Source organism: Narcine bancroftii, chromosome 2, assembly GCF_036971445.1.
Source record: "Narcine bancroftii isolate sNarBan1 chromosome 2, sNarBan1.hap1, whole genome shotgun sequence".
Lineage (NCBI taxonomy): Eukaryota > Metazoa > Chordata > Chondrichthyes > Torpediniformes > Narcinidae > Narcine > Narcine bancroftii.
Genome location: NC_091470.1, coordinates 321,835,140 through 321,858,618, shown reverse-complemented (window position 1 = coordinate 321,858,618; position 23,479 = coordinate 321,835,140). Strand labels below are relative to the sequence as shown.

Sequence of the window (23,479 nt, the reverse complement as noted above, 5' to 3'; positions counted from 1 at the left end):
ATGTACTCTGACAATAAATCTTGTGATAGTGCCAATGTGTATAGGTACAGATGGTCGTGTAGGATGACTGTGATTGGCTGAGAGTGTAGCCACACCTACTGGCAGATCTTAAAGGGTTGCTCCTAGCCAGACCAGGTCATTCTGGACTGGTCGACTACATGTGATACGCTCCAGTCTTCTAGTTAATAAAAGGGTTGCTCCTAGCCAGACCAGGTCATTCTGGACTGGTCGACTACATGTGATACGCTCCAGTCTTCTAGTTAATAAAAGCCTTGGTTTGGATCAACAAGCCTTTGATTTTTTCGAGGGCTCTACAAATCTAAAATCTGAAACACTACAATTGAAGTAAAAACACAATGCTGAAGAAACCCAGCAGGTCAAACAGTATATAGCAATGATTAAGATACATAAACAACATTTAGGGCTTCAGCCTTTCATCAACGGGGGTTTTGATGAAGGGCTCAAGCCCAAAACGTTGGTTACATATTTTTACTTTGCTATATAAAGCACAATGTTGAGTTTCTCCAGCTTCTATATCCTCAAGGACCCTCACCACTCAGGCTATGCCTCTTCACTTTGCTACCATCAGTGGCACAAGGACAGCTTCTTCCCTGATGCATCAGATTTCTGATTGGACAATGAACCACAGACTTCATTTTCTTCTATTTTCTTGCACTATTATTTCTGGAATGTAATTTAGAGCAATATTTGCACAATAATGCTGCCACAAAGCAAAAGAGTTTGTGACATTTTCATAACAATAAATTCTGATTCTAAAATATGCCCCCAGTTCTAGCACATGGGCAGTCACGCAGTCTTCCCTGTCGCAAACCACTGGTTGTGCAGCTCTGCTCTTCCCCTTTGGGTGTTTCTAGTATCTCCAGCATTGTGCAAACTTCCTCACACATTCCAGCTCACAGGCTAGAAATCACACCTGTGGAATTCACTCCAGGTTCACCTGGAAGAACACAGTGGGCTCATCAAAATGTCTCAACTCTTTCTCTCTGTATGAATGCTGCTGGTCAGATACATTTCTGACACTTACTGGCTTTTTTTAAAGCTTGTTAGCTTTAATTTCAACAATACTGCATGATAGAAGGCCTTTCTGGTTCATGCAACCCATGGTGCCCAATTACACCCAATTAATCTACCAACCACATACATTTTGGAGGATGTAAACCCAGGCACCCCGATCAAACTCACACAGGTCATGGGGAGAAGGTACATACTACTTGCAGACAACGCTGGATTCGAACCCAAGTCGCTGGTGCTGTAATCCTATTGTGTTAACTGTTACATTAACTGCACCATTTGAGTTGATTGTGAAAGTTTAAGTTTATATAAGAAATGTTATCCTCATAGTTGCAAGCTGCTGACAATTATTGAGAGTAGCAGTCTGAGGATTAGCTTGCATAGATAAGGTTGATGATCTCAGTCTTTGCCCAAGGTTAAGAGGGTCTAATAGAGCACAGGTTTAAGATGAAGTGAGAAGGATTTAAAAGGGTTCTGATAGGCAACGTTTTTCATATAGAGGCTGGTGGGGAAATGGACTAAGCTGCTAGAGGGAATGGTAGAAGCATGTGCAAATATGATATTTAACATAGAACAGCGCAATAGCGGACAGGCCTTTCAGCCCACAATGTTGAGCTGGCCAATAAAAACCTATCCCAGAATCAAAGTAATACTCTCCAACCTCACACCATAACCCTATATTTTTCTTACCTCCATGTACCTATCTAAGAGTCTTTTAAATGTCCCTATTGTACCAGCCCACACACCACCACCCCTGGCAATACATTCCGGGCACTCATCACTCTCTGTGAAAAAACTTTGCCTCTGATGTCTCCCCAAACTTTCCTCCATTCACCTTAAACACATATCCTTTGGTATTGGCCACTGCCGCCCTGGGGAAAAGAGTTCTGGCTGTCTACCCTATCTATGCCTCTCATAATCTTATACAAATTTAAAAGACATCTGGACAGAAACCTAACTAAGAAAGAATTAGAGGGATATGTTCAAACACAGGCATGGGACTAGCTCAGGTAGATGATTTGGTCAGCATGGATGAGTTGGGCTGAAGGGCCTATTTCCACTCTGTACAACTTCATGATTCAAATAACTCTAGGAGGAAGTAACTCTTCAACAAATGCAAAGACAAATACAATAAAGAGAGAGATTGAAACTAAATGTAGAATACAAAAGTTAAAATATTAGAATCTTTAAAATCTCCAACAATATTTTTCACTCTCAATGATTTGGACACGGCAATTATAGTTGTTTATTTGTCGAACATTAGCAAAGACAGTTTCATTGTCAGCCAAAAACACAAATCATGCTGGTTTTTAAAAAAAATACATAATCTACTAATCAACAGATTTTTTTCGGACAAGTGAAATGAACAATTATTGTGTAACTGCAGAACCATACAAAAATCATTGGGAAGTTAAAGGGGGGTTTATGTAAAGCAGCTTTTACTTGGTTTTCTCTCCTTTGCTTCATCATACTAACAATTTACAACTAAATTATGCTCAGACATTTTTTTCAGCAAAATTTCGATCGATGTTATTTCAGTAAGTAATATCAGAACCAATCTTAGTACTGATGTGTCACGAACTTTAGTTATAGGGCAGGATAAATCTGGAATTGGGCGGCGATCTTACCTTTGTGATTGTCTTAGGATGAGGATCTGTAGAATTCTCAACAACCTCTATTTTTCCAGGTGACTTCCACAGATTCTCCTTTACTTCAATTTTTACTACCACATTTTTACTGAGAGATAATTCAGCTAAATCCTTTGCGGCGACTACAAGCTCATACTCGTTTACCTGTTGTGGATCAAGTAATTCATATCCTGTAAAAAAAATTTTGAGAAAGCATTGTTTTTCATCTCAAGTTTCAGAACAGATGCTTTGCATTTATTCTTAAAGGATACCATATATGATATGGTATATGATAGGATATAATTTGAGAGTTTCTTGTCACATATACATGTACAATGTACAGATACACCAAAATTCTTACTTACTGCAGCCACACAGGTACATTAGATACACCAACAATTGTATAACTTACTACCATGTGCTATGAAACAAAGAAAGAAATAGTAAATAAAAAAAAGGACAGATAAATAAATATACATAGGGATAAGGAATGAAAAACTATGCTTAATAATTTCATCTTAGTCACATCACATACAAATCGGATTTCCACTATTGGTATTGTGCAAATATATTTGAAAAGGTTTCTCCCTTAAGTCAATTTTTTTAAGTCTGAGAACAAAATTAAGGTAACATTCCATACCCAGCAGATGTCCACATAGTGATGAGCTTAAACATAGTTACCAAATATAGGAATGATTACTTTAACTGCTGTCAAAGTAGCATTGACCATGGATACTTGACAAGTCTATTTCATCAGCGTTTCATGACCTCTACAACCAAGACAGACAATGACAGCAAGCTGTACGCAATCCTAACCTGGAAATATAATCACCTTGGGGCCTTGGGGCCTTGGGGCCTATACACTGGAACTTGCTGCACAATAACATAATGGAAGTACCCTCACCAGTCGGATTCAAGCAGTTCAAGATTATTGCTCAATGCTTTTTTTCTTAATAGCGATTGGCAGTAAATGTTGGCCCTGCCAGTGACACACTTCTCCCATGAATGAACTTAATCAATCAAGAGTAGTTTGATTTAGAGGTAAAACACAAAAATTTGCAGACACTGTGATTGAAGTAAAAACACAATGCTGGATATATAATCAACATTGCGGGCTTGAGTCCTTCATCAAGGTATGAAAAAAATGTAGGCGCCTGAACAAAATGGTATGGGGGAGGGGCAAGGAGAGGAGCACAGTCTAAAAGGCAGGAGGTAATAGGTGAATAAGGGAGGGAGGGCATACCAGCAAACAAGGAGAGGGGTATGGGTCAGTAAAGGGGTGAACAGCTGGAGAAAAGACAGAGGGATAGGGAAGAGAGGAAAAACGGGGAGAAGGCTAGCAGAAACCAGAGTGGATGTTAATTCCAGTAGTTTGATTTAATTGTGAGCACTAGTAAAAGGCAAGAAAATGCAATGATAATTGTTAAGGAGGTGATGGGAGGTGAAGACCTCCATACAATCACAATCTCTAAAGAGGCAGTGTTGAACTATTAGTAAGCCTAAAGGTAGATAAACCCCCTGGTCCCAGTAGAGTGCATCCTAGGGTATTGAAGGAAATGGCAGGTGTTGTAGAAGACATGTTTCTGCCAATTTGGACTCTGGGCAGGTCATAGTGGATTGGAAGACATCAAATATAACACCAATGTTTAAAAAAGGATATAGACAAAAGGCAGGTAACTAAAGGCCAGTACGTTTAATGTTCATAGTTGGGAAAATGTTTGAAACTATCATTAAATAAAAAATAGCGAGACACATGGCTAGAAATAGTTCCATCAAAGAGATGCAACATGGACTCTGGAAGGTCAGGTCAAACCTAGATTTCTACAAGGCATATACTGAGGTGCCACAAAATAGAAAAGAATACACAAAGTCAGAATATTATATTAGCAGGGATATAGGACTGGGTAACCAATAGGAGAGAGAGAGAGAGAGAGAGAGAGAGAGAGAGAGAGAGAGAGAGAGAGAGAGAGAGAGAGAGAGAGAGAGAGAGAGAGAGAGAGAGAGAGAGAGTGAGAGAGAGAGAGAGAGAGAGAGAGTTGGGATGTGTTTTCCTAACTGCCACAGGGATCAGTGCTGTACATAATATGCATAAGTAATTTGGAGAAGGTGACCAAATGTAACATCTCTAAGTTTACCATTGATGATAAATTAAGTTGAAAAGCAACTTGTGTAGAAGACTGAGAATCTGCAGTGAGATATAAATAGGTTAAGTGAATGAGCAAAAGTCTGGCAGATATTAGTAAATGTGAGGTCATCCATTTTGGATGGAAAAAATAGTAAATTGGACTATTATTTAAATGGTGAATAATTATAGCATGTGCAAGGAAGCCTTGAAGTGCTTGTTCAGGAACCACAAAAGGTTGGTTTGCAGGTGCAGCAGGTAATCAAGAAGGCCAATGGAATATTGTCCTTTGATAGTGGGGTGAACTGAAAAGCAGGGAGGTTCTGCTTCAACTGTACTGGGTACCGGCAAGGTAGCACCTGGAGTACTGCAAGCAGTTCTGGTCTCGTTAATTGAGAAAATTAATACTGACTTTGGAAGAAGGATTCAAGAGGTTCACCAGGTGGATTCTGGAAATGAGCGGATGAGCTTATGAGAAGAGGTTGAGTAGACTGGGACTATACTCAGTGAAGTTCAGAAGGATAAGGAAGGGGATCTTATAGAAACATAAAATTATGAAAGGAATAGTTAAGATAGAAACAGGAAGGATATTTACACTGGCAGGTGATACTGGACACAAGGCACATTGCCTCAAGATTCAGGTCCATAGCATTATGGCAGAGATAAGGAGGAATTGCTTCTCCCAGAGAGTAGTGAATCTGCAGAATTCTCTGTATAGACTGCCACATTAAATTTATTTAAGATGCAGTAAGACAAATTTTTGAAAATGGTAGAATTAAGAGTTACGGGGAACAACCAGGTAGATCCATGACTGGATGGCCGACGTCTTCTCCTATTTCTTGTGTTCTTATAAAATTGATTTCAATTGACATAATGGTATGGATATACTTCTTAAAGTACAGAAAACAAAGACAAGAAATTAACCCGTCTTTTAGGAGTGGTATGGGTTAGTGTAGCGGTTAGTGCAATGCTGCTACAGCACCAGCGATCAAGTTCAAATCTGGCTCTGTACGTAAGGAGTTTATACGTTCTCCTTCTGTCTGCGTGGGTTTCCTCTGGTTACTCTGGTTTCCTCCCACCATTCAAACATACCAGGGGTTGTGGGTCAATGAGTGGCATGGGCTTGTAGGCTGAAAAGGCCTGTTACCTTGCTGTATATTTAGGGAATGAAAGGAGTTATTTTCAGTTACAATGATTTTGGGAATACTTGCATGGCATTCCTTGTACATTGAGCTGAATCTTGCTCCTCGTAGACTATTCCTGGGAGGTATCAAATGCACTAGCACCAAAATGTTGTGGCTGGAGAGCTTGCAATACATAGGCAATTCCCCTGCCATAGCCTTTCCATGAGGTGCAGTAAATTGCAAGCCGGTGATGAGAACTCATGGCTCACCCACAGATTTTTCTGATGAGCTCTCAACCTTAGAAAGTAAAGAGGGTGGTGTGCCTTCTCATGGTTGATCCATTGTGCTAGCTCCAAAAGAGACCTTCTGAAATAGGACACCCCAGGATACACCTGGATAGTCTTTATAGGAACATACATGTCCACGCATTTTCAGATGAAAGCAGTAACCACTGTGGCACATTCATTCAGATCCAAAGCTAAACATGGCCCATTCTACCAACCCCAGAGAGTCTCAAAGCTGCTCTTCTGCCTCCCCACACTACCTCTGTGCAATCTTCTCTACTGTGTCCATGCTCTTCAGTTTCTGTCTTTATGCAGAAATGAGAAATTCCTTCACTGATAAAGTAATGACAAATACATTCTTCTATCTTTATCACTGCACATTCCATGGCAGAGCATTTATACTGCAGTGTTCAGAGAAAAGTGTTTTACGTACCTTGTTCAGTTGTGGAGATTGCCCCAGTTTCTTTATCAATCTGGAAATATGGTATATTATCAATGCTGGGTATTTGCTGTATAATGCTGTACTGAATTTTACCATTAGGAGTTTTGGGGTCATCCAAGTCCGTGGCTTCTACCTCCATGAAAGGCTTGCCTGTGAATATTAAAAGAATGTCTGAGGGGCATGTGCATAAAGGTTGCAAAATTATTGGGCATAGGTGGTGCTCGTATATTGTTCACTGAACCCAGTGGTAATTTCATTGAGTTTGTTTGAAATCACCCCAATTTTAATATTTACTGTTGTGAAGGTTCACAGAAAGCACATCAGAGTGATCCGCTGGGACAGGAGCTGGATTATCAGGACTCACCCATGTATTCCTTCTATATTTTTAAACTAGTCAATGATTAAAGGAAATTGTGTTGGCAGGGCTGAGAAGGAAGGTAGATATTGTATCATGTACAAAGTAGGAGCAAGCCATGTTCCTCTACTGCATTATCACTTACACAGATTATAAAAGCTTTTTTTTCCAATTGTTATGTCTACCCTCTTTCAGCCTACTATCAAGAACTGATGTTGAGAATCCACAGATATAACTGCTATTTTTATTTTCCTCAACTGGAGCCACATTTCTTTTTCAATTAACAGTAATGACAGGAAGGTGTGGATCATTTGTTACAGCACATTGAAGTTTTGGGAAGATGTAATGATCAATATTTGCATCCTGATGTCAATGTTGAGTGCCCATAGCTGCATCTGGATAATACAATTTGATCACGCTAAATGGGTTTGATATCTAAGCCACCATTACAACTACAGTGAAATTATCAGCCTCCAAAATGGTTAAATATCCTTTTCTTCACCACATGTATCAACATGACAAAGCCTCCATCTGCCAATGTACCCAAGGCCTCAATAATGACAGGGACAGCAAGGAGATGGAGAACTTGGTGGCATATTACCAGGACAATAACCTCTCCCTCATTGTCACCAAAACAAAGGAACTGATTGTTCACTAAGGAAAGCATAGTGGGGTACACATCCTTGTCTGCATCAACAGTGCAGAAATGGAGAAGTTTATCTTTTTTCTTTTTAAATATCACCAACAACTTGCCTGGTCCAACCACATTGACTTTACAGTCAAGAAAGTGCAGGAACATCTCTACTTCCTCAGAAACCTGAGGAAGATCCATCATTAACATTTTTTTTTTAGCTGCACCACAGAATGTATTTTGCTTGTGTCATAATTTGTTTCTAGAGGTGTACTCTCCAAATGTCCAAGAGACTACAGAGAACTGTGAAGCAATCTCCCTTACATCAACTTGATCGTCACCTCCCACTGCCCACAAAAGGGTCAACACATCCCAACTTGGTTGCTTTCCCTTCTCCCCACTTCCTTCGTGCAGAAGATACGGGAGTTTGAAAATGTGCACTTTCAGATTCAAGGGCACTTTCTTGCAGTTACCACACTCTGAAATGAAACTCCCTTGTTTAAATGTATTGCTTCTCTTTAACACCATACCCTGTACCTCTCTTTATTGAGGCACCACGCCTTTATTCTTTCTCTACCTGCTGTTTTATGTAAAGGTTAGCTTACCTAGAAAGCAGGCAAAAACAAAGCTTTTAATTTTATCTCGGTACACGTGACAATAAACAATTTATTTCAATGCATTCAACCTTCCATTGGTACAAAATGGAGAACATTTTGAAATTGTTTCAATTCAGTTCAAATAATGTAGGAGTTTAATCTAGATCATTTATTGATTATAATTTCAAAAATCTTAAGACCACAGGAACGGTTTAAAACTATGAACCAAATTGTTTAATTTTCTCCCCACAAAATCTATGCCAAAGGTGCTCCGTGATTAGTAAGAGATTACTTAAGGTCCATCGGGCACATTAAACTCAAAACGGTCAACCAGTTTACCTACCTCGGCTGCACCATTTCATCTGATGCAAGGATCGACAATGAGATAGACAACAGACTCGCCAAGGTAAATAGCACCTTTGGAAGACTACACAAAAGAGTCTGGAAAAACAACCACCTGAAGAAACACACAAAGATCAGCGTGTACAGAGCCGTTGTCATACCCACGCTCCTGTTCAGCTCCGAATCATGGGTCCTCTACCGGCATCACCTACAGGTCCTAGAACGCTTCCATCAGCGCTGTCTCCGCTCCATCCTCAACATTCATTAGAATGACTTCATCACCAACATCGAAGTACTTGAGCTGGCAGAGTCCACAAGCATCGAATCCATGCTGCTGAAGACCCAACTGCGCTGGGTGGGTCACGTCTCCAGAATGGAGGACCATCGCCTTCCCAAGATCGTGTTCTATGGCGAACTCTCCACTGGCCACCGAGACAGAGGTGCACCAAAGAAGAGGTACAAGGACTGCTTAAAGAAATCTCTTGGTGCCTGCCACATTGACCACGGCCAGTGGGTTGATATCGCCTCCAACCGTGCATCTTGGCGCCTCACAGTTCAGCGGGCAGCAACCTCCTTTGAAGAAGACTGCAGAGCCCACCTCACTGACAAAAGACAAAGGAGGAAAAACCAATACCCAACCCCAACCAACCAATTTTCCCTTGCAACTGCTGCAACCGTGCCTGCCTGTCCCGCATCGGACTTGTCAGTCACTAACGAGCCTGCAGCAGACGTGGACATACCCCTCCTTAAATCTTCATCTGCAAAGCCAAGCCAAAGAAGAAGAAAGAAAAGACTTAAGATGGTATATGAATGGGAAATAAAAGGTTGAGAACCACTGTTATATGCCGTCTAAATACCTTAAGTTAGGGTTACAACATTGAATACTTTTTACATGTAAGAGTGTAATAAAAATAAACTCAAGAATTTATTAGAGGTCAATTCGGTGTAATTGGGCGGCATGGGCTCGTGGGCCAAAATGGCCTGTTACCATATTTAATGACCAAATTTAAATTTAAAATACAGTTTAATTCATTTACAGTATTTTCCATTGAAAGCAATTTCTCCTTAGAACATTACAGCAAAGAAACAGGTCCCTTCAGCCCTTTGAGTCTGTGCTGAACAAGTTTTTTTTGCCTAGTCCCTCTGACCTGTACCCAGTCCAAGGCCTTCATACCTCTCCCATCCATGAACCTGTCTAAATTTTTCTTAAATGTTAAAATTGAGCCAGTATTCGCCACATCAGCTGACAGCTCATTCTACACTCCCACCACTCTCTGTGTGAAGAAGTTTCCCCTCATGATCCCCATAAACTTTAACCCTTTCATTTTTAACCCATGTCCTCTGGTTTGTATCTCACCTACCCTCAGTGGAAAAAGCCTACCTACATTCACTCTGTCTCTCACCCTTATAATTTTAAATGCCTCTATCAAATCTCCCCTCATCCAGGTAATAAAGTCCTAACCTGTTTAACCTTTCCCTGCAACTCAGTTCCTGAAGTCCAGGCATCATCCTAGTAAATCTTCTCTGCACTTTTTCTGTCTTATTGATATCTTTCCTGTAGTTAGGTGACCAAATCTGCACATAATACTCCAAATTTGGCCTCACCAATATCTTATACAACTTTAACATAACATTCCAACTCCTATACTCAATAGTAAAAATACACAATGCTGGAGAAACTCAGCAGGTCAAATAGTGTCCTTTATATAACAAAGGTAAAAATACATAACTGATGTTTCGGGCTTAAGCCCTTCATCAAAGTATTGAAAAATGTCACAAATGTCTGAGCTAAAGATAAGAGGGGAGGGAGGGGACAGCAGCGATCAAGGGGAGGAGGGATGCCTAGGTGAAGGGAGGGGAGAACGGAAGGAGGAAAACTGGAAAGGGGGAGGGGAAGAGGAGGTTAGCAGAAACCAGAAAAATCAGTTAATTCCATCTGGTTGGAGAGTTCCCAGACAGAAAATCAGGGTTATTCCTCCAATATGTGAGTGGAATAGTACATAAGGCCATGGACAAATGTGAGTATGGGACTGTAACACAGAACTGAAATGGTTGGTTACTGGGAGGTCTCTGTCACTTTTGCAGACTGGGCAAAGGTGCTCATTGAAGCGATCTCCCAGTCTGCGCCCTGTCTCTCTGATGTAGAGAAGGCCACAAAGGGAGAACTTTACAACCATATCCACCTGTGATGCCACCTTCAAAGAATTATGTATCTGTATCCTTCTGTTCTACCGCACTCCTCAGTGCCTAAACATTTGCCCAAGAAAGTCCTTTCTTGGTTTGTTCTTCCAAAATGCAAACCTCACATGTCTGCATTAAATTCAATCTGCCATTTTTAAGCCCATTTTCCAGCTGGTCCAGATCCCTCCGCAAGCTTTGAAAACATTCCTTGTTGTCCACAACATCTCCAATCTTAGTGTCATCCAGATCACTGATAGAGATGACAAACAAGTATGGTCCCTGAGGCACACCACTATTCAATGCCCACCAGTCTGAGAAGCAATCATCCACCACTACTCTCTGGCTTCTCCCATCCAGCCATTGTCAAATCCAGTTCACTACTTCACCATGAACATCTAGCGTCTGAACATTCCTGACTAACCTCCCATGTGGGACCTTGTCAATGGCCTTACTAAAGTTCATGTAGACAGCATCAACAGATGTTCTTTTGTCAACCTTCCTGGTAACCTCCTCAAAAACTCTAAAATTGGTTAAACACGACCTACCATGCAAAAAGCCATGTTGACTATCCATAATCCGTTTCTGGCTATCCAAACAATTGTATATCCAATCTCTTAGAACATCTTCCAATAACTTACCTACTATTGACGTCAAGCTCACCAGTCTATAATTTTCAGGTTACTTTTGTAGCCTTTTTTTAAAACAACAGAAAACATGAGCTACACTCCTATCCACCCGCTCCACCCCCGTGGCCAAGGACATTTAAATATTTCTGCCAGAGCCCCTGCAATTTCAACACTAGCCTCCCTCAAGGTCAGAGGGAATATCTTGTCAGGCCCTCGGGATATATCCACCCTTATTTGCTTTAAGACAGCAAGCACTTCCTCCTCCTTAATCTATATAGGTTCCATGATCTCACTGCATATTTTCATTACTTCCCATGAATCTGTGCCCTTTTCCTTCCATATAAAGCCAACCACTCTGATAATCAAGGGGATCAATTTTGTCCCTTACTATCCTTTTGCACTTAATATACCTGTACAAACCCTTAGGATTTTCCATCACATTGTCTGCTAAAGCAACCTCATGTCTTATTTTCACCTTCCTGATTTTTTTCTTGCATTTTTATACTCCTCAAGAACCTCATTTGCTCCATGTTGCCTATACCTGCTATATACCTCTCTCTTCTTCTGAACCAAATCCCCAATATCCTTCAAAAATCAAGGTTCCTTATGACTACTAATCTTGTCTTTAATCGTGACAGGAAGATATAAACTCTGTATTCTCAAAATTTCACCTTTGAAGGTCTTTCACTTACCTCGCACATCCTTACCTGAAAATAAATTATCCCAATGCACGCATTTTCAATCCTTTCTCATTTCCTCAAAATTGGCCTTTCTCCAATTTAGAAACTCAATCCAAGGACCAGACCAATCCTTCTCCATAATTAAGTTGAAGCTAATGACATTATGATCACTAGACCCAAAATGCTCCCCTACACATACTCCTGTCACCTGTTGTCTTATTCCCCAATAGGAGATACAGTATTGCACTCTCTCTCTAGTTGGTCCTTCTATTTATTTATTTAGAAAACTTTCCTGAAGATATTTGACAGACTCCAAGCTATCCAGCCCTTTTACAGCATGGGAGTCTCAGGCAAAATGTGGAAAATTAAAATCCCCTACTATCACAATCTTTCGTTTCCTGCAGCTCCTTGCATTGGAGGAGTCACGTGATGGAGTAGTGGTCGGTAGGAGAATACCAGCCCTCTCCAGAAAAGAAGGAAAAAAGTAAAGAAAAAGCAAAGCCACAGACACACAAACCACAACAAATAAAAAATAAAGGTGTGGAGGAAATGGCACCAAAGAACGAAAAGCCAAAAACAACGGGAAGAAAAGAAGAAGGAAAGACGCCGGAAGAGAAAGATGAAGGCCTTATCTGTACGAAGAAGCAGGGACCCGCCGTGGAAAGAGGAGCCCACTCCCTGAGGTTAGTGGAAACCCCGCAGGGTTGCAACCCACCGAATACAGGACTACAAAGATGGCTCACGGAGCCAAACAGAGGTGCACAACCACGCATGCACGAGGAATCGCACATGTGCGATGCGCACGACAAAGACAACACCGACGGGAGGGGGGACCAGCTGTGGAGTGGAACTCCACAGCTTGAACACCTGAGAAAGACCCGACAGCAGGGCTCCCAGCGGGAAGATATAGAAAATAATGGGAACGGGAGGAAAGAGAATGAAAAAAGGAAATCAGAGACACAGAAGATGACCAGCCCAGAGGAAAAGGACCAACATCAAGTCACCATAAAAAAAAACCCAGCAAACTGAGATAAACAGCCCAACAAGAAAGTCAGAAGAGACACAGATACAAGGAAGAGAGGTAGAGGACACATGTCCTGGAGCGGACACAGGGGAAGAAGAGGGAGAACATCAAGCTCTGCACAGAGAAATAGAAGATAAAGGGAATGGACTGTACATAGATAGAAAATTTTTTGAAGAATATATGGAAGCAGTAAAAGAATGGCAGACATGAGAATTTAATGAAATAAAAAGAAGAATAAAAGGTACAGAAGAGCAGACAAGGTGGAAGAATGAGAAACAGCTATGGAAATGGAAGTGGACGACTTAAAAAGGAAATTGGAAGAATATGATAAAAAAGTTAAAGAAACACAGGAGTTGTTAGCTCAGAAGATAGATATAATGGAAAACTATAACAGGAAAAACAATATAAAGATAGTGGACCTTAAGGAAGATGAAGAAGGCAAAAATATGAAAGAATTTATAAAAGAATGGATCCCCAGGGTCCTAGGAATGCCAGAAATACAGGAAGGAATGGAAATAGAAAGGGCACACAGAACATTAGCCCCAAAACCACAGCCACAACAAAATCTAAGATCCATTCTAGTAAAATTTCTGAGATATACGACAAGAGAAAATATATTGGAGAAGGCAATGAAAAAAATGAGAGAAGACAAAAAGCCACTGGAATACAAAGGTCAAAAAAAATTTTCTACCCAGACATAAGTTTTGAGCTCCTGAAGAAGAGGAAGGAGTTTAACGCAACAAAATTGATCCTATGGAAGAAAGGCTATAAATTTATGTTAAGATATCCAGCGGTGCTTAAAATAGTTATCCCAGGGCAGCAAAGCAGACTGTTCTCGGATCCGGAGAAAGCACGAGAATTTGCAGAGCGCCTGCAAAACAGGCAGAGAGATGAAGAGATGTAACAAGAACAAGAATGACGACAAACTTCATATAAAGAAGAAAAATAATGTATAAGTAAGAACTAAGAAGGAGAAGAAAGGAAGTAAGGGGGGAATTAAGAGGGTGAGCTTTGTTATATGTGAAGATAAAAGTCTTTTCTGGAGGGGGCTGGGTGGGAGAGAATAACAGTCACTGCGAAATCAGTTGACGCTTGCGAGTGAGTTCGCAATCCATATGGAGAGGGGAGTTGTGGTTGCCCAGCAAGGAACAAGGGGCAACTCAGAGAGGGGGGGGGGACATTTGGGGTTAAGGGAATTTTAGATGTGGGAATAGTGGAAATATTTTATGTTTTAGAAGTGTTGTCTTACAGTGTGTTCAAAAAAAGAAAACAGAAATGGATAAGTGGTGATGAGGAAGTGGAAATGAGAGGTAAACAAAGTATGAAATGGCCATGTTGAACTATATGACTATAAATATTAACGGAATACATAACCAAATCAAAGGAAGAGGGTGTTAAATTTACTGAAGAAAGAAAAAATTGATATAGCATTCGTGCAGGAAACACATCTAACTAAAGTGGAACACAATAAATTAAGGAGAGACTGGGTAGGGCATGTAACAGCAGCATCATATAATTCAAAAGCCAGAGGAGTAGCTATATTAATCAATAAAAATGTACCAATCAAAATAGAGGAGGAAATAATAGATCCAGCAGGGAGGTATTTAATGATAAAGTGTCAGGTATATTCAGAATTTTGGAATTTACTCAATGTATATGCACCTAATGAAGAGGATCAAAAATTTATGCAAGATAACTTTTTGAAGATTGCAGATACGCAGGGGAATATACTGATAGGAGGGGACTTTAACCTTAATTTGGACTCAAAGGTGGATAAAACTGGAAAAAAAGACTACCAGAAAGAACAAAGTAACCAAATTTATGGTTAAATCGATGCAGGAAGTGCAACTTTTGGATATATGGAGCAGACAACACCCAAAGGAGAAGGAAAACTCATATTATTCAGGTAAACATAAAACATACTCAAGGATAGGCCTGTTTCTGTTGGCAGCCCACATCCAAGGGAGAGTTAGGAAAACGGAATATAAAGCTAGATTGTTATCGGATCATTCACCCTTGTTATTAGCAATAGAGCTGGAGGACATCCCACCGAGAATGTATAGATGGAGATTAAACTCCATGCTACTTAAAAGACAGGATTTTAGAGAATTCATTGAGCGACAAATTAAAATGTACTTTGAAATAAATACGGAATCAGTGAAATATAAGTTTATACTATGGGATGCAATGAAAGCGTTCATCAGAGGGCAGATAATAAGTTATGTAACTAAGATGAAGAAGGACTACAATCGGGAAATAGAACAGCTGGAAAGGGAAATATCAAGTACAGAAAAAGAATTAGCAATAAGGGAAGATACAACAAAGAGAAGAGAATTGGCAGACAAAAAAAAATATGAAACACTACAAACATACAAGGTGGAGAAGAACATAATGAAGACAAAACAGAAGTATTATGAGCTAGGAGAAAAAACACACAAAATATTAGCTTGGCATCTTAAGACAGAACAAACTAAAAGAACGGTATTGGCATCAAGGAAACAGGACAAACAAATTACATATAACCCAACAGAGATCAATGAAAACTTCAAGGAATTCTACGAGCAACTATATCGAACTGAGAACAAAGGGAAAGAACACAAAATAGATGAGTTTCTAGCTAAAATTGAAATACCGAAATTGCAAGAAGAGGAGAAAAATAAATTAATAAAATCATTTGAAATAGAGGAAATACAAGATATATTAAAAAAACTACCGGACCATAAAACACCGGGAGAGGATGAACTCCCAATAGAATTCTATAAAACATTTAAAGACTTATTAATTCCTCCTCTCCTGGAAGTAATGAACCAGATTGAAGAAACACAAAACAGCCAGATTCATGCAAAACAGCAATACTTACAGTAATACCAAAGATGGGGAAAGATCCACTAACACCAGCTTCATATCGACCAATATCTCTACTTAACACAGATTATAAGATAATAGCAAAACTATTAGCAAACAGATTGGCCAACTGTGTACCAAAAATAGTAAAACTAGATCAAACTGGATTTATTAAGAAAAGACAAACAACGGACAATATCTGTAAGTTCATTAACTTAATCCATGCAGTACAAGGAAACAAGACGCCAACAGTGGCAGTTGTCTTAGACGCAGAGAAAGCCTTTGACAGAGTAGAATGGAATTATTTATTCAAAGTACTACAGAGGTTCAACCTACCAGAGAAATATATTAATTGGATTAAAGCATTATATAAGGGACCATTGGCGAAGGTGACAGTAAATGGATATATATCAAACCAATTTAAATTAAGCAACTAGGCAGGGATGTCCACTATCTCCCTCACTGTTCGTGTTAGCTATAGAACCACTGGCAGAACTGATAACAACAGAAAATAAAATAAGAGGGATAAAAATAAAAGAGAAGGAATATAAAATCAGTCTATTTGCAGATGACGTCTTGTAGATAGCGAGGGTAGGCTGAGTGAGAAGTCAGAGGAAATGGGTGAAATTTTGAATGATTTCTTTGCCTCGGAATTCACTAGGGAAAATAATATTGAACCAGTTGAAGTAAAGAAAAATAGTGGGGAGGTCATGAAGCATATAAGGATAACTGAGGAGGTAGTGATGGCTGTGTTGAAAAAGATAAAGGTGGATAAATCTCCAGGACCGGACAAAATATTCCCAAGGACACTCAGGGATGCCATAGTGAGGCCATTAACAGAGATATTTAGGATGTCACTGGTCACGGGGGTAGTGCCAAAGGATTGGAGGGTGGCGCATGTGGTTCTGCTGTTTAAGAAAGGGCCCAAATGTAAACCTGGGAATTATAGGCCCGTGAGTCTGACATCTGTGGTGGTTAAGTTGATGGAAAGTGTTCTGAGGGATGGTATTTACATATATTTGGAGGTACAGGGATTGATAGGGAGTAATCAGCATGGTTTTGTCAGGGGTAGATCATGCTTAACAAACCTGATTGAGTTTTTCGAGGGGGTTACAAAAAAGGTTGATGAAGGGAAAGCTGTGGATGTTGTCTATTTAGACTTTAGTAAAGCTTTTAACAAAGTTCCCCACAGGAGGTTAGGAAAAAAGGTGGAGGCATTAAGTATAAATAAGGAGGTAGTGAAATGGATTCAGCAATGGTTGGATGGGAGGTGTCAGAGAGTAGTGGTGGAAAATTGTTTGTCCAATTGGAGGCCGGTGACTAGTGGAGTTCCTCAGGGATCGGTCCTGGGTCCACTATTGTTTGTTATATATATTAACGATCTGGAAGTAGGGGTGGAGAATTGGATAAGCAAGTTTGCGGATGATACAAAGATTGGTGGTGTTGTGGACAGTGAGGAAGATTACTGTAGATTAAAAGGTGATTTAGGAAGGTTGGAGGTGTGGGCTGAGAAATGGCTGATGGAATTTAATACAGATAAGTGTGAGGTGTTACATTTTGGAAAGGCAAATCTAAATAGGTCATATGCATTAAATGGTAGGCTATTGAGATGTGCAGAGCAACAAAGGGATTTAGGAGTGATGGTAAATAGTACCCTCAAGGCTGATACTCAGGTAGATGGTGTGGTGAAGAAGGCATTTGGAATGTTGACCTTCATAAATCGGAGTATTGAATTCAAGAGTAGGGAGGTTATGATGAAATTGTACAAGGCATTGGTGAGGCCAAATTTGGAGTACTGTGTACAGTTTTGGTCACCAAATTATAGGAAAGATACAAACAAAATAGAGAGAGTACAGAGAAAGTTCACAAGAATGTTGAAAGGATTTCAAGGTTTGAGTTACAGGGAAAGCTTGTGCAGACTAGGGCTTTTTTCTCTGGAGCGTAGAAGATTGAGGGGGGACTTGATAGAGGTGTTTAAGATTTTAAAAGGGACAGACAGAGTAAATGTGGATAGGCTTTTTCAATTAAGAGTGGGGGTGATTAAAACTAGAGGGCATGGTTTAAGATTGAAGGGGAAAATTATAAGGGGAACATGAGGGGAAATTTCTTTACGCAAAGGGTGGTAGGGATGTGGAATGAGCTTCCGACAGACGTGGTTGAGGCGGGATCATTGGTTACATTTAAGGATCGACTGGATAGTTACATGGAGAGGAGAGGACTGGAGGGGTATGGACCGGGTGCTGGTCAGTGGGACTAGGAGGGTGGGGATTTGTTACGGCATGGACTAGTAGGGCCAAACTGGCCTGTTCTGTGCTGTAAGTGGTTATATGGTTATATGGTTATACTTAACAGAACCAGAAATATCAATGAAAGAATTACAAGAAATTGAAGGAATATGGAGAAGTATCGGGGTACAAGATCAACACAAATAAAAGTGAAGCAATGCCAATGAATAATGCAGATTTCACAAAGTTTAAAAAAGAATCACCATTTAGATGACAAACACAAGCAATCCGATACCTAGGTATACAACTAGATAATAATCTAAGCCACCTATACAAAGTAAATTGTCAGCCATTAATGAAGAAATTACAAGACGACTTAGAACATTGGAAAGACTTACCACTAACACTGATAGGAAGAGTAAATTGAATTAAAATGAATATCTTCCCAAGGATACAATACTTATTCCAATCGTTACCAATTCACCTAACAGAGAAATTCTTCAAGGAGCTAAAGAAAGTAATAAGGAAATTCTTATGGAAAGGGGGGGAAACCGAGGATAGTGCTAGATAAATTAACAGAATGGTACAAACAAGGGGGCTTATAGCTACAAAACTTTAAGAATTATTATAGAGCAGCACAATTAAGATACCTATCAGATTTTTATCAAACAAGGGAAAAACAAGATTGGACCAGATTAGAGCTAGATAAAATAGGGGAGAAGGTATCTGAACATATACTATATAAGTGGGATAAAAAGCTGGTGCAACATAGGAATTCACCAGTACTGCATCATCTGCTCAACATTTGGAAGAAGAGTCACGTAGAAAGGAATAAAACAAATGATCAACTACCAAAATTAATATTGACGCAAAATCAACTAATCCCTTTCACAATAGATAACCTTTCCTTTAGAGAATGGGAGAGAAAAGGGATCAAAAGAATAGAAAATTATTTTTTGGGTAATAAATTATTATCTTTTGAACAAATGAAGGACAAATATGGTACAACTCACGGTACAATGTTTGCATACCACCAACTGAAAACCTACTTGAAGGACAAATTGGGAAGCAGGCTGAGGTTACCAGAAGGAAGCAATTTTGAATATGTGATCACAGACACAATGATAATTAAAAGATTTATAACAAACATGTACATCAAACTGCAAGAGAAAGAGAACGAGGAAACAAGCTGTAAACCCAAACAAAAATGGGAACAAGATCTAAACATAAAGATAAAGAATGAAACATGGGAAAAGCTATGCTCCGGAACAATGAGAAATACAATAAACACGAGGTTACGAATGATACAATATAATTGGTTACACAGGCTATACACCACGCCCCAAAAGTTAAATGGGACCCAACAGTATCAGACAGATGTTTTCGTTGTAAGAAGGAAACGGGAACAACAGTACATGCAATTTGGACATGTGAGAAAGTGGAAAAGTTTTGGGAAGATCTAAACCAGGTATTAAATAAAATCACAAAAAGCAACATACCAAAAAATCCAGAGATCTTTCTTCTAAGTAATATAAGAAGTAAAGAACTTGGACTCGATTTGGATGGAGCACAAAAAAGATTTATTATGATAGCCTTAGCTGTAACAAAAAACCTGGAAATTAGAAGATAGCCTGAGAATACAGCAATGGTACATAGAAATGAATAAATGTATTCCATTGGAAAAAATAACATATAATTTAAGAAATAACATCACATTATTTGAACAAATTTGGGAACCGTACATGGAACACAACAGAGAAGTCCTACCGCGGACCTCCACCGCCTAAAATGACAGAAGGAGAAGATGAAATGAACTGACCCAGTATGTAAAAGTAGAAGACACAAATTTCTTGTTTATTTTCATTGTGTGATGACATTGTTTAATGGGTTTAATGTATCATATATTTTGAATGTTTAGTGGGTGGGAGGGGGTGAAGGAGGAAGAGAAGGGAGGGGGAAAGGGGAGAAAATAACACTGTATATTCAAGAGGGAAATGTTTGTGTGTATTTTGGTAAATTAAAAAAAAAACATCTTCAATTAAAATAGATGCACCTGAGAACACTTGCACCACATGCAACTTAATGGTGCACACAATTTTCACATCATCTTTTCCATCTTTCTCAGGACCTTGTAGCTGCATCAAATTTTGATTACGTCACACTTGTATTATTGTGTGTAACTCTCATAACCCTAAGACAGGAAGGATATGGAGGCTTTGAAAACTGGACAGAAAGATTCACCAGAAGGCTGACTGGGTTGGAGGGCATGAGCGTGACATGAACATACTCCAACTGTTTTCACTGGAGTGTCAGAAGCTGAGGTAAAACCTGGTGGAGGTTTATAAAATTATGACAGGCATATATTGGATAAAAAGTCAGAATCTTTTTCCCAGGATAAGAATGTTACATACTTGAGAACGTGTTTAAAATAAGTGGTGGGGGTGGGGGGGGGGGGGGGGGGGTTAAATTTTAAAGGAGACATGCAGGAAAAGATTTTTTTTAAACACAGAAAGTGTTATGTGACTGGAACAGACTGCCAGATATAGTGGTTGAAATATATAAAACAGTAGCATTTAAAAAGTTTCTTGATAGACATATGCACATGCACAGAATAGATGGATATGTACAATATAGAGTCTTAGTGTACAGACCTGTTCCTGTGTGTATGGTTCTATGGTTTTTTCTATGTGACAACTTGCAATGTCGAATTCATCAATTTTAGATAACTAACTTTTCCTTTTTGTATCAGAAATTACCAAGTTTGTTGTGGGTTACCCAATATCCAATGACTGCCATCACTCTGAACTGGATTTCACAATTTTTACATGTCCCCTTTGTGTTTTCTACCTCTCTAATTGTCCACATTCAACTATTCATTAGCATCTTAAAATCACAGTTAATCTGGTCCCTTTGTCCCATTCATGCTTCCGCCATCTTCTCCACAACTTAAAATAAATTTGTTTTCTCTCATTCACAATTTAATGAAGGGCCTTCACTCTGGAATGATAACCCTGTCTTTCTTTTCTCAGATGATGCTTAACCAGCTGACTATTTTCAGCATTTTCTGATTTTAATTCACATTTCTGTCATCTTGTGACGGAACACCATTAGGCAGGTGAATTGGCCCCACATGTCACGTACGCGGCAGGGAAGCCGGCTAAATTGGCGCCGTCGGAGGTTTCCTCCCAACCTCAGCACCGGGATCAGAAGCCCATGCTTAGTAACCCACGTGACGCCCCTGTGATGTCGGGGACCCCCAGCGTGGTTCTCAGCCAGGTCCGGGCTGGGAGTATAAGACCAGCCAGGTAGCCTGCAATAAATCAGTTTTTGCTCACTGAACTCAACCCATCTGGTTGTGCGATCCTTCAGTTAGCAGTGTAGCCGCCGCTAAAATTGGTGACCTCGACAAATTTAAACGTCTTTGAACCCAACGTGAATGACCCTTCGATCAACGCTATAGTCATCAAGCTTCCTGACTTCTGGGTTCAGGAACCAAAGACCTGGTTCAGCCACGCAGAGGTTCAGTTTCACCTCCTCCAGATTTCATCAGATTCAACCAAGTTTTACAATGTGGTCACCACCCTGCATCAGGCCACTGCCAAACGAGTACTGCACCTCATTCAGCACACACCCCGCAGAAGATAAGTACAGGACCATCAAGCGGGTGCTTACCAGTTCCCTCGGCCTCTCCAGATGCCAGCGTGCCGCTGGGATCCTGTGCCTCGATGTTTTAGGGGACAGAACTCCAATCGAATTGATGAACTAAATGCTCGCGCTCATGGGTGATCACACCAACTGCCCACTCTTCGAGCGCATCTTCCTCAACCATCTGCCTGAAGACATCTGGCCATTACTGTCCCAGGAGAGCTTCATCAATCCTAGGAAGGTCGCTCTAAATGCTCAGGAACTATGGCTCGAATGATTCCCGGAGGACTCAGCAGTCCAACAGGTGCGAGTCATGGACATGACCATGTCAAACCTTCCTCTAGCGCTGCAGTGGAACACCTGGCCCCTGCAGGGGCCTCAAAGAGCATAGCCAGAAGCAAGTCATCCACTTCAGGCCTCTGCTTCTTCCACCAGCGTTGGGGAGCCAAAGCTCGGAAGAGTTGTCAGCCCTGCTCATTCCAGGGTAACGAGCAGGCCGGCCGCTCTTAATGGCTGCAGCGACTGGCCAAGAACACAGCCTTCTCTACCTGCAGGATTCAGTCAGCGGCTGACACTTCCTCATCAACACCGGGGCCCAGATCAGTGTCATCCCAGCCACAGCCATCGAGTCCCGGAACCGGCCTCGAGGACCTCCCCTCCGTGCAGCCAATTCGACAGAGATCCGAACATATGGAGACAAGACTGTTCACTTCCAGATCGGCCAGCAGAAGTTCTCGTGGAGGTTCACCATTTCGTCCCTTCCAACCACCATCCTGGGTGTCAACTTCCTCCTCGCCCACGGACTCCTGATGGACATTTGAGGTAGACGACCGGTAGATGCCCACACCTTCCAATCCATTCACCTCAATGCCTCCCGCACAGAGCAGCCACAGATGGCCACGGTCAGCATGCCCAAGGACAAGTTTCAGCGTATCCTGGATGAGTTCCCATCCCTCCTCAAGCCGCAGTTCTCCACCGCTTACCACACCACGAGGTGTTTCATTACATCACCACCCAAGGCCCGCCGGTCCACGCCAAGGCACATCGGCTCCCACCAGATAAGCTCCAGATAGCAAAGGAAGAGCTCTCGCATCTGCAAGAGCTGGGAGTCATTCGATGCTCTGACAATCCTTGGGCCTCACCACTCCACCTGGTCGCAAAAGCTTCAGGCAGCTCGCGCCGCTGCGGAGATTATTGATGGCTTAACAACGCGACAGTACCTGACCGTTATCCGATCCCTCACATCCAAGACTTTACGGCCAACCTGCATTGCACGAGGGTATTCTCCAAGGTCGACCTGGTGCACGGGTATCACCAAATCCCAGTGCACCCCGAGGAAATACCCAATGGTCATCATCACCCCCTTCGGCTTGTTCAAGTTCCTACACATGTCATTCGGGCTCAAGAACACCGTCCAGACCTTCCAGCACCTTATGGACACAGTGGGCATGGATTTGAATTTCGTATTCATTTACCTGGATGACATCTTTGTTGCCAGCAGAGACCAGGCACAACACAAGTCTCACCTGCGCACCCTTTTCTCCCGACTGGCCGACTTCAGCCTAACGATCAATCCGGCCAAGTGTCAATTTGGGAAAGAGTCCATGGAGTTCCTGGACCATACCATCACGGCCGAAGGAGCCACACCTGCCGCTACGAAGTTCACTGCAATCAGGGAGTTCCCACACCCAGACAACC

The 23,479-nt window shown here is 41.0% G+C and overlaps 1 protein-coding gene across 6 annotated transcripts in view; it reads right to left on the bottom strand.

The window, feature by feature from the left end:
* cdh17 (cadherin 17, LI cadherin (liver-intestine)) overlaps nt 1-23,479 on the bottom strand; it is a 147,047-nt gene that overhangs the window by 55,650 nt on the left and 67,918 nt on the right. For all 6 annotated transcript variants that reach the window (XM_069921894.1, XM_069921895.1, XM_069921896.1 and 3 more), the window contains 2 exons: nt 6,624-6,782; nt 2,661-2,851 (listed from right to left, as the gene is read on the bottom strand). In XM_069921894.1, the coding sequence (XP_069777995.1) occupies nt 2,661-2,851; nt 6,624-6,782 (350 nt within the window). The remainder of the gene's footprint in view (nt 1-2,660; nt 2,852-6,623; nt 6,783-23,479) is intronic.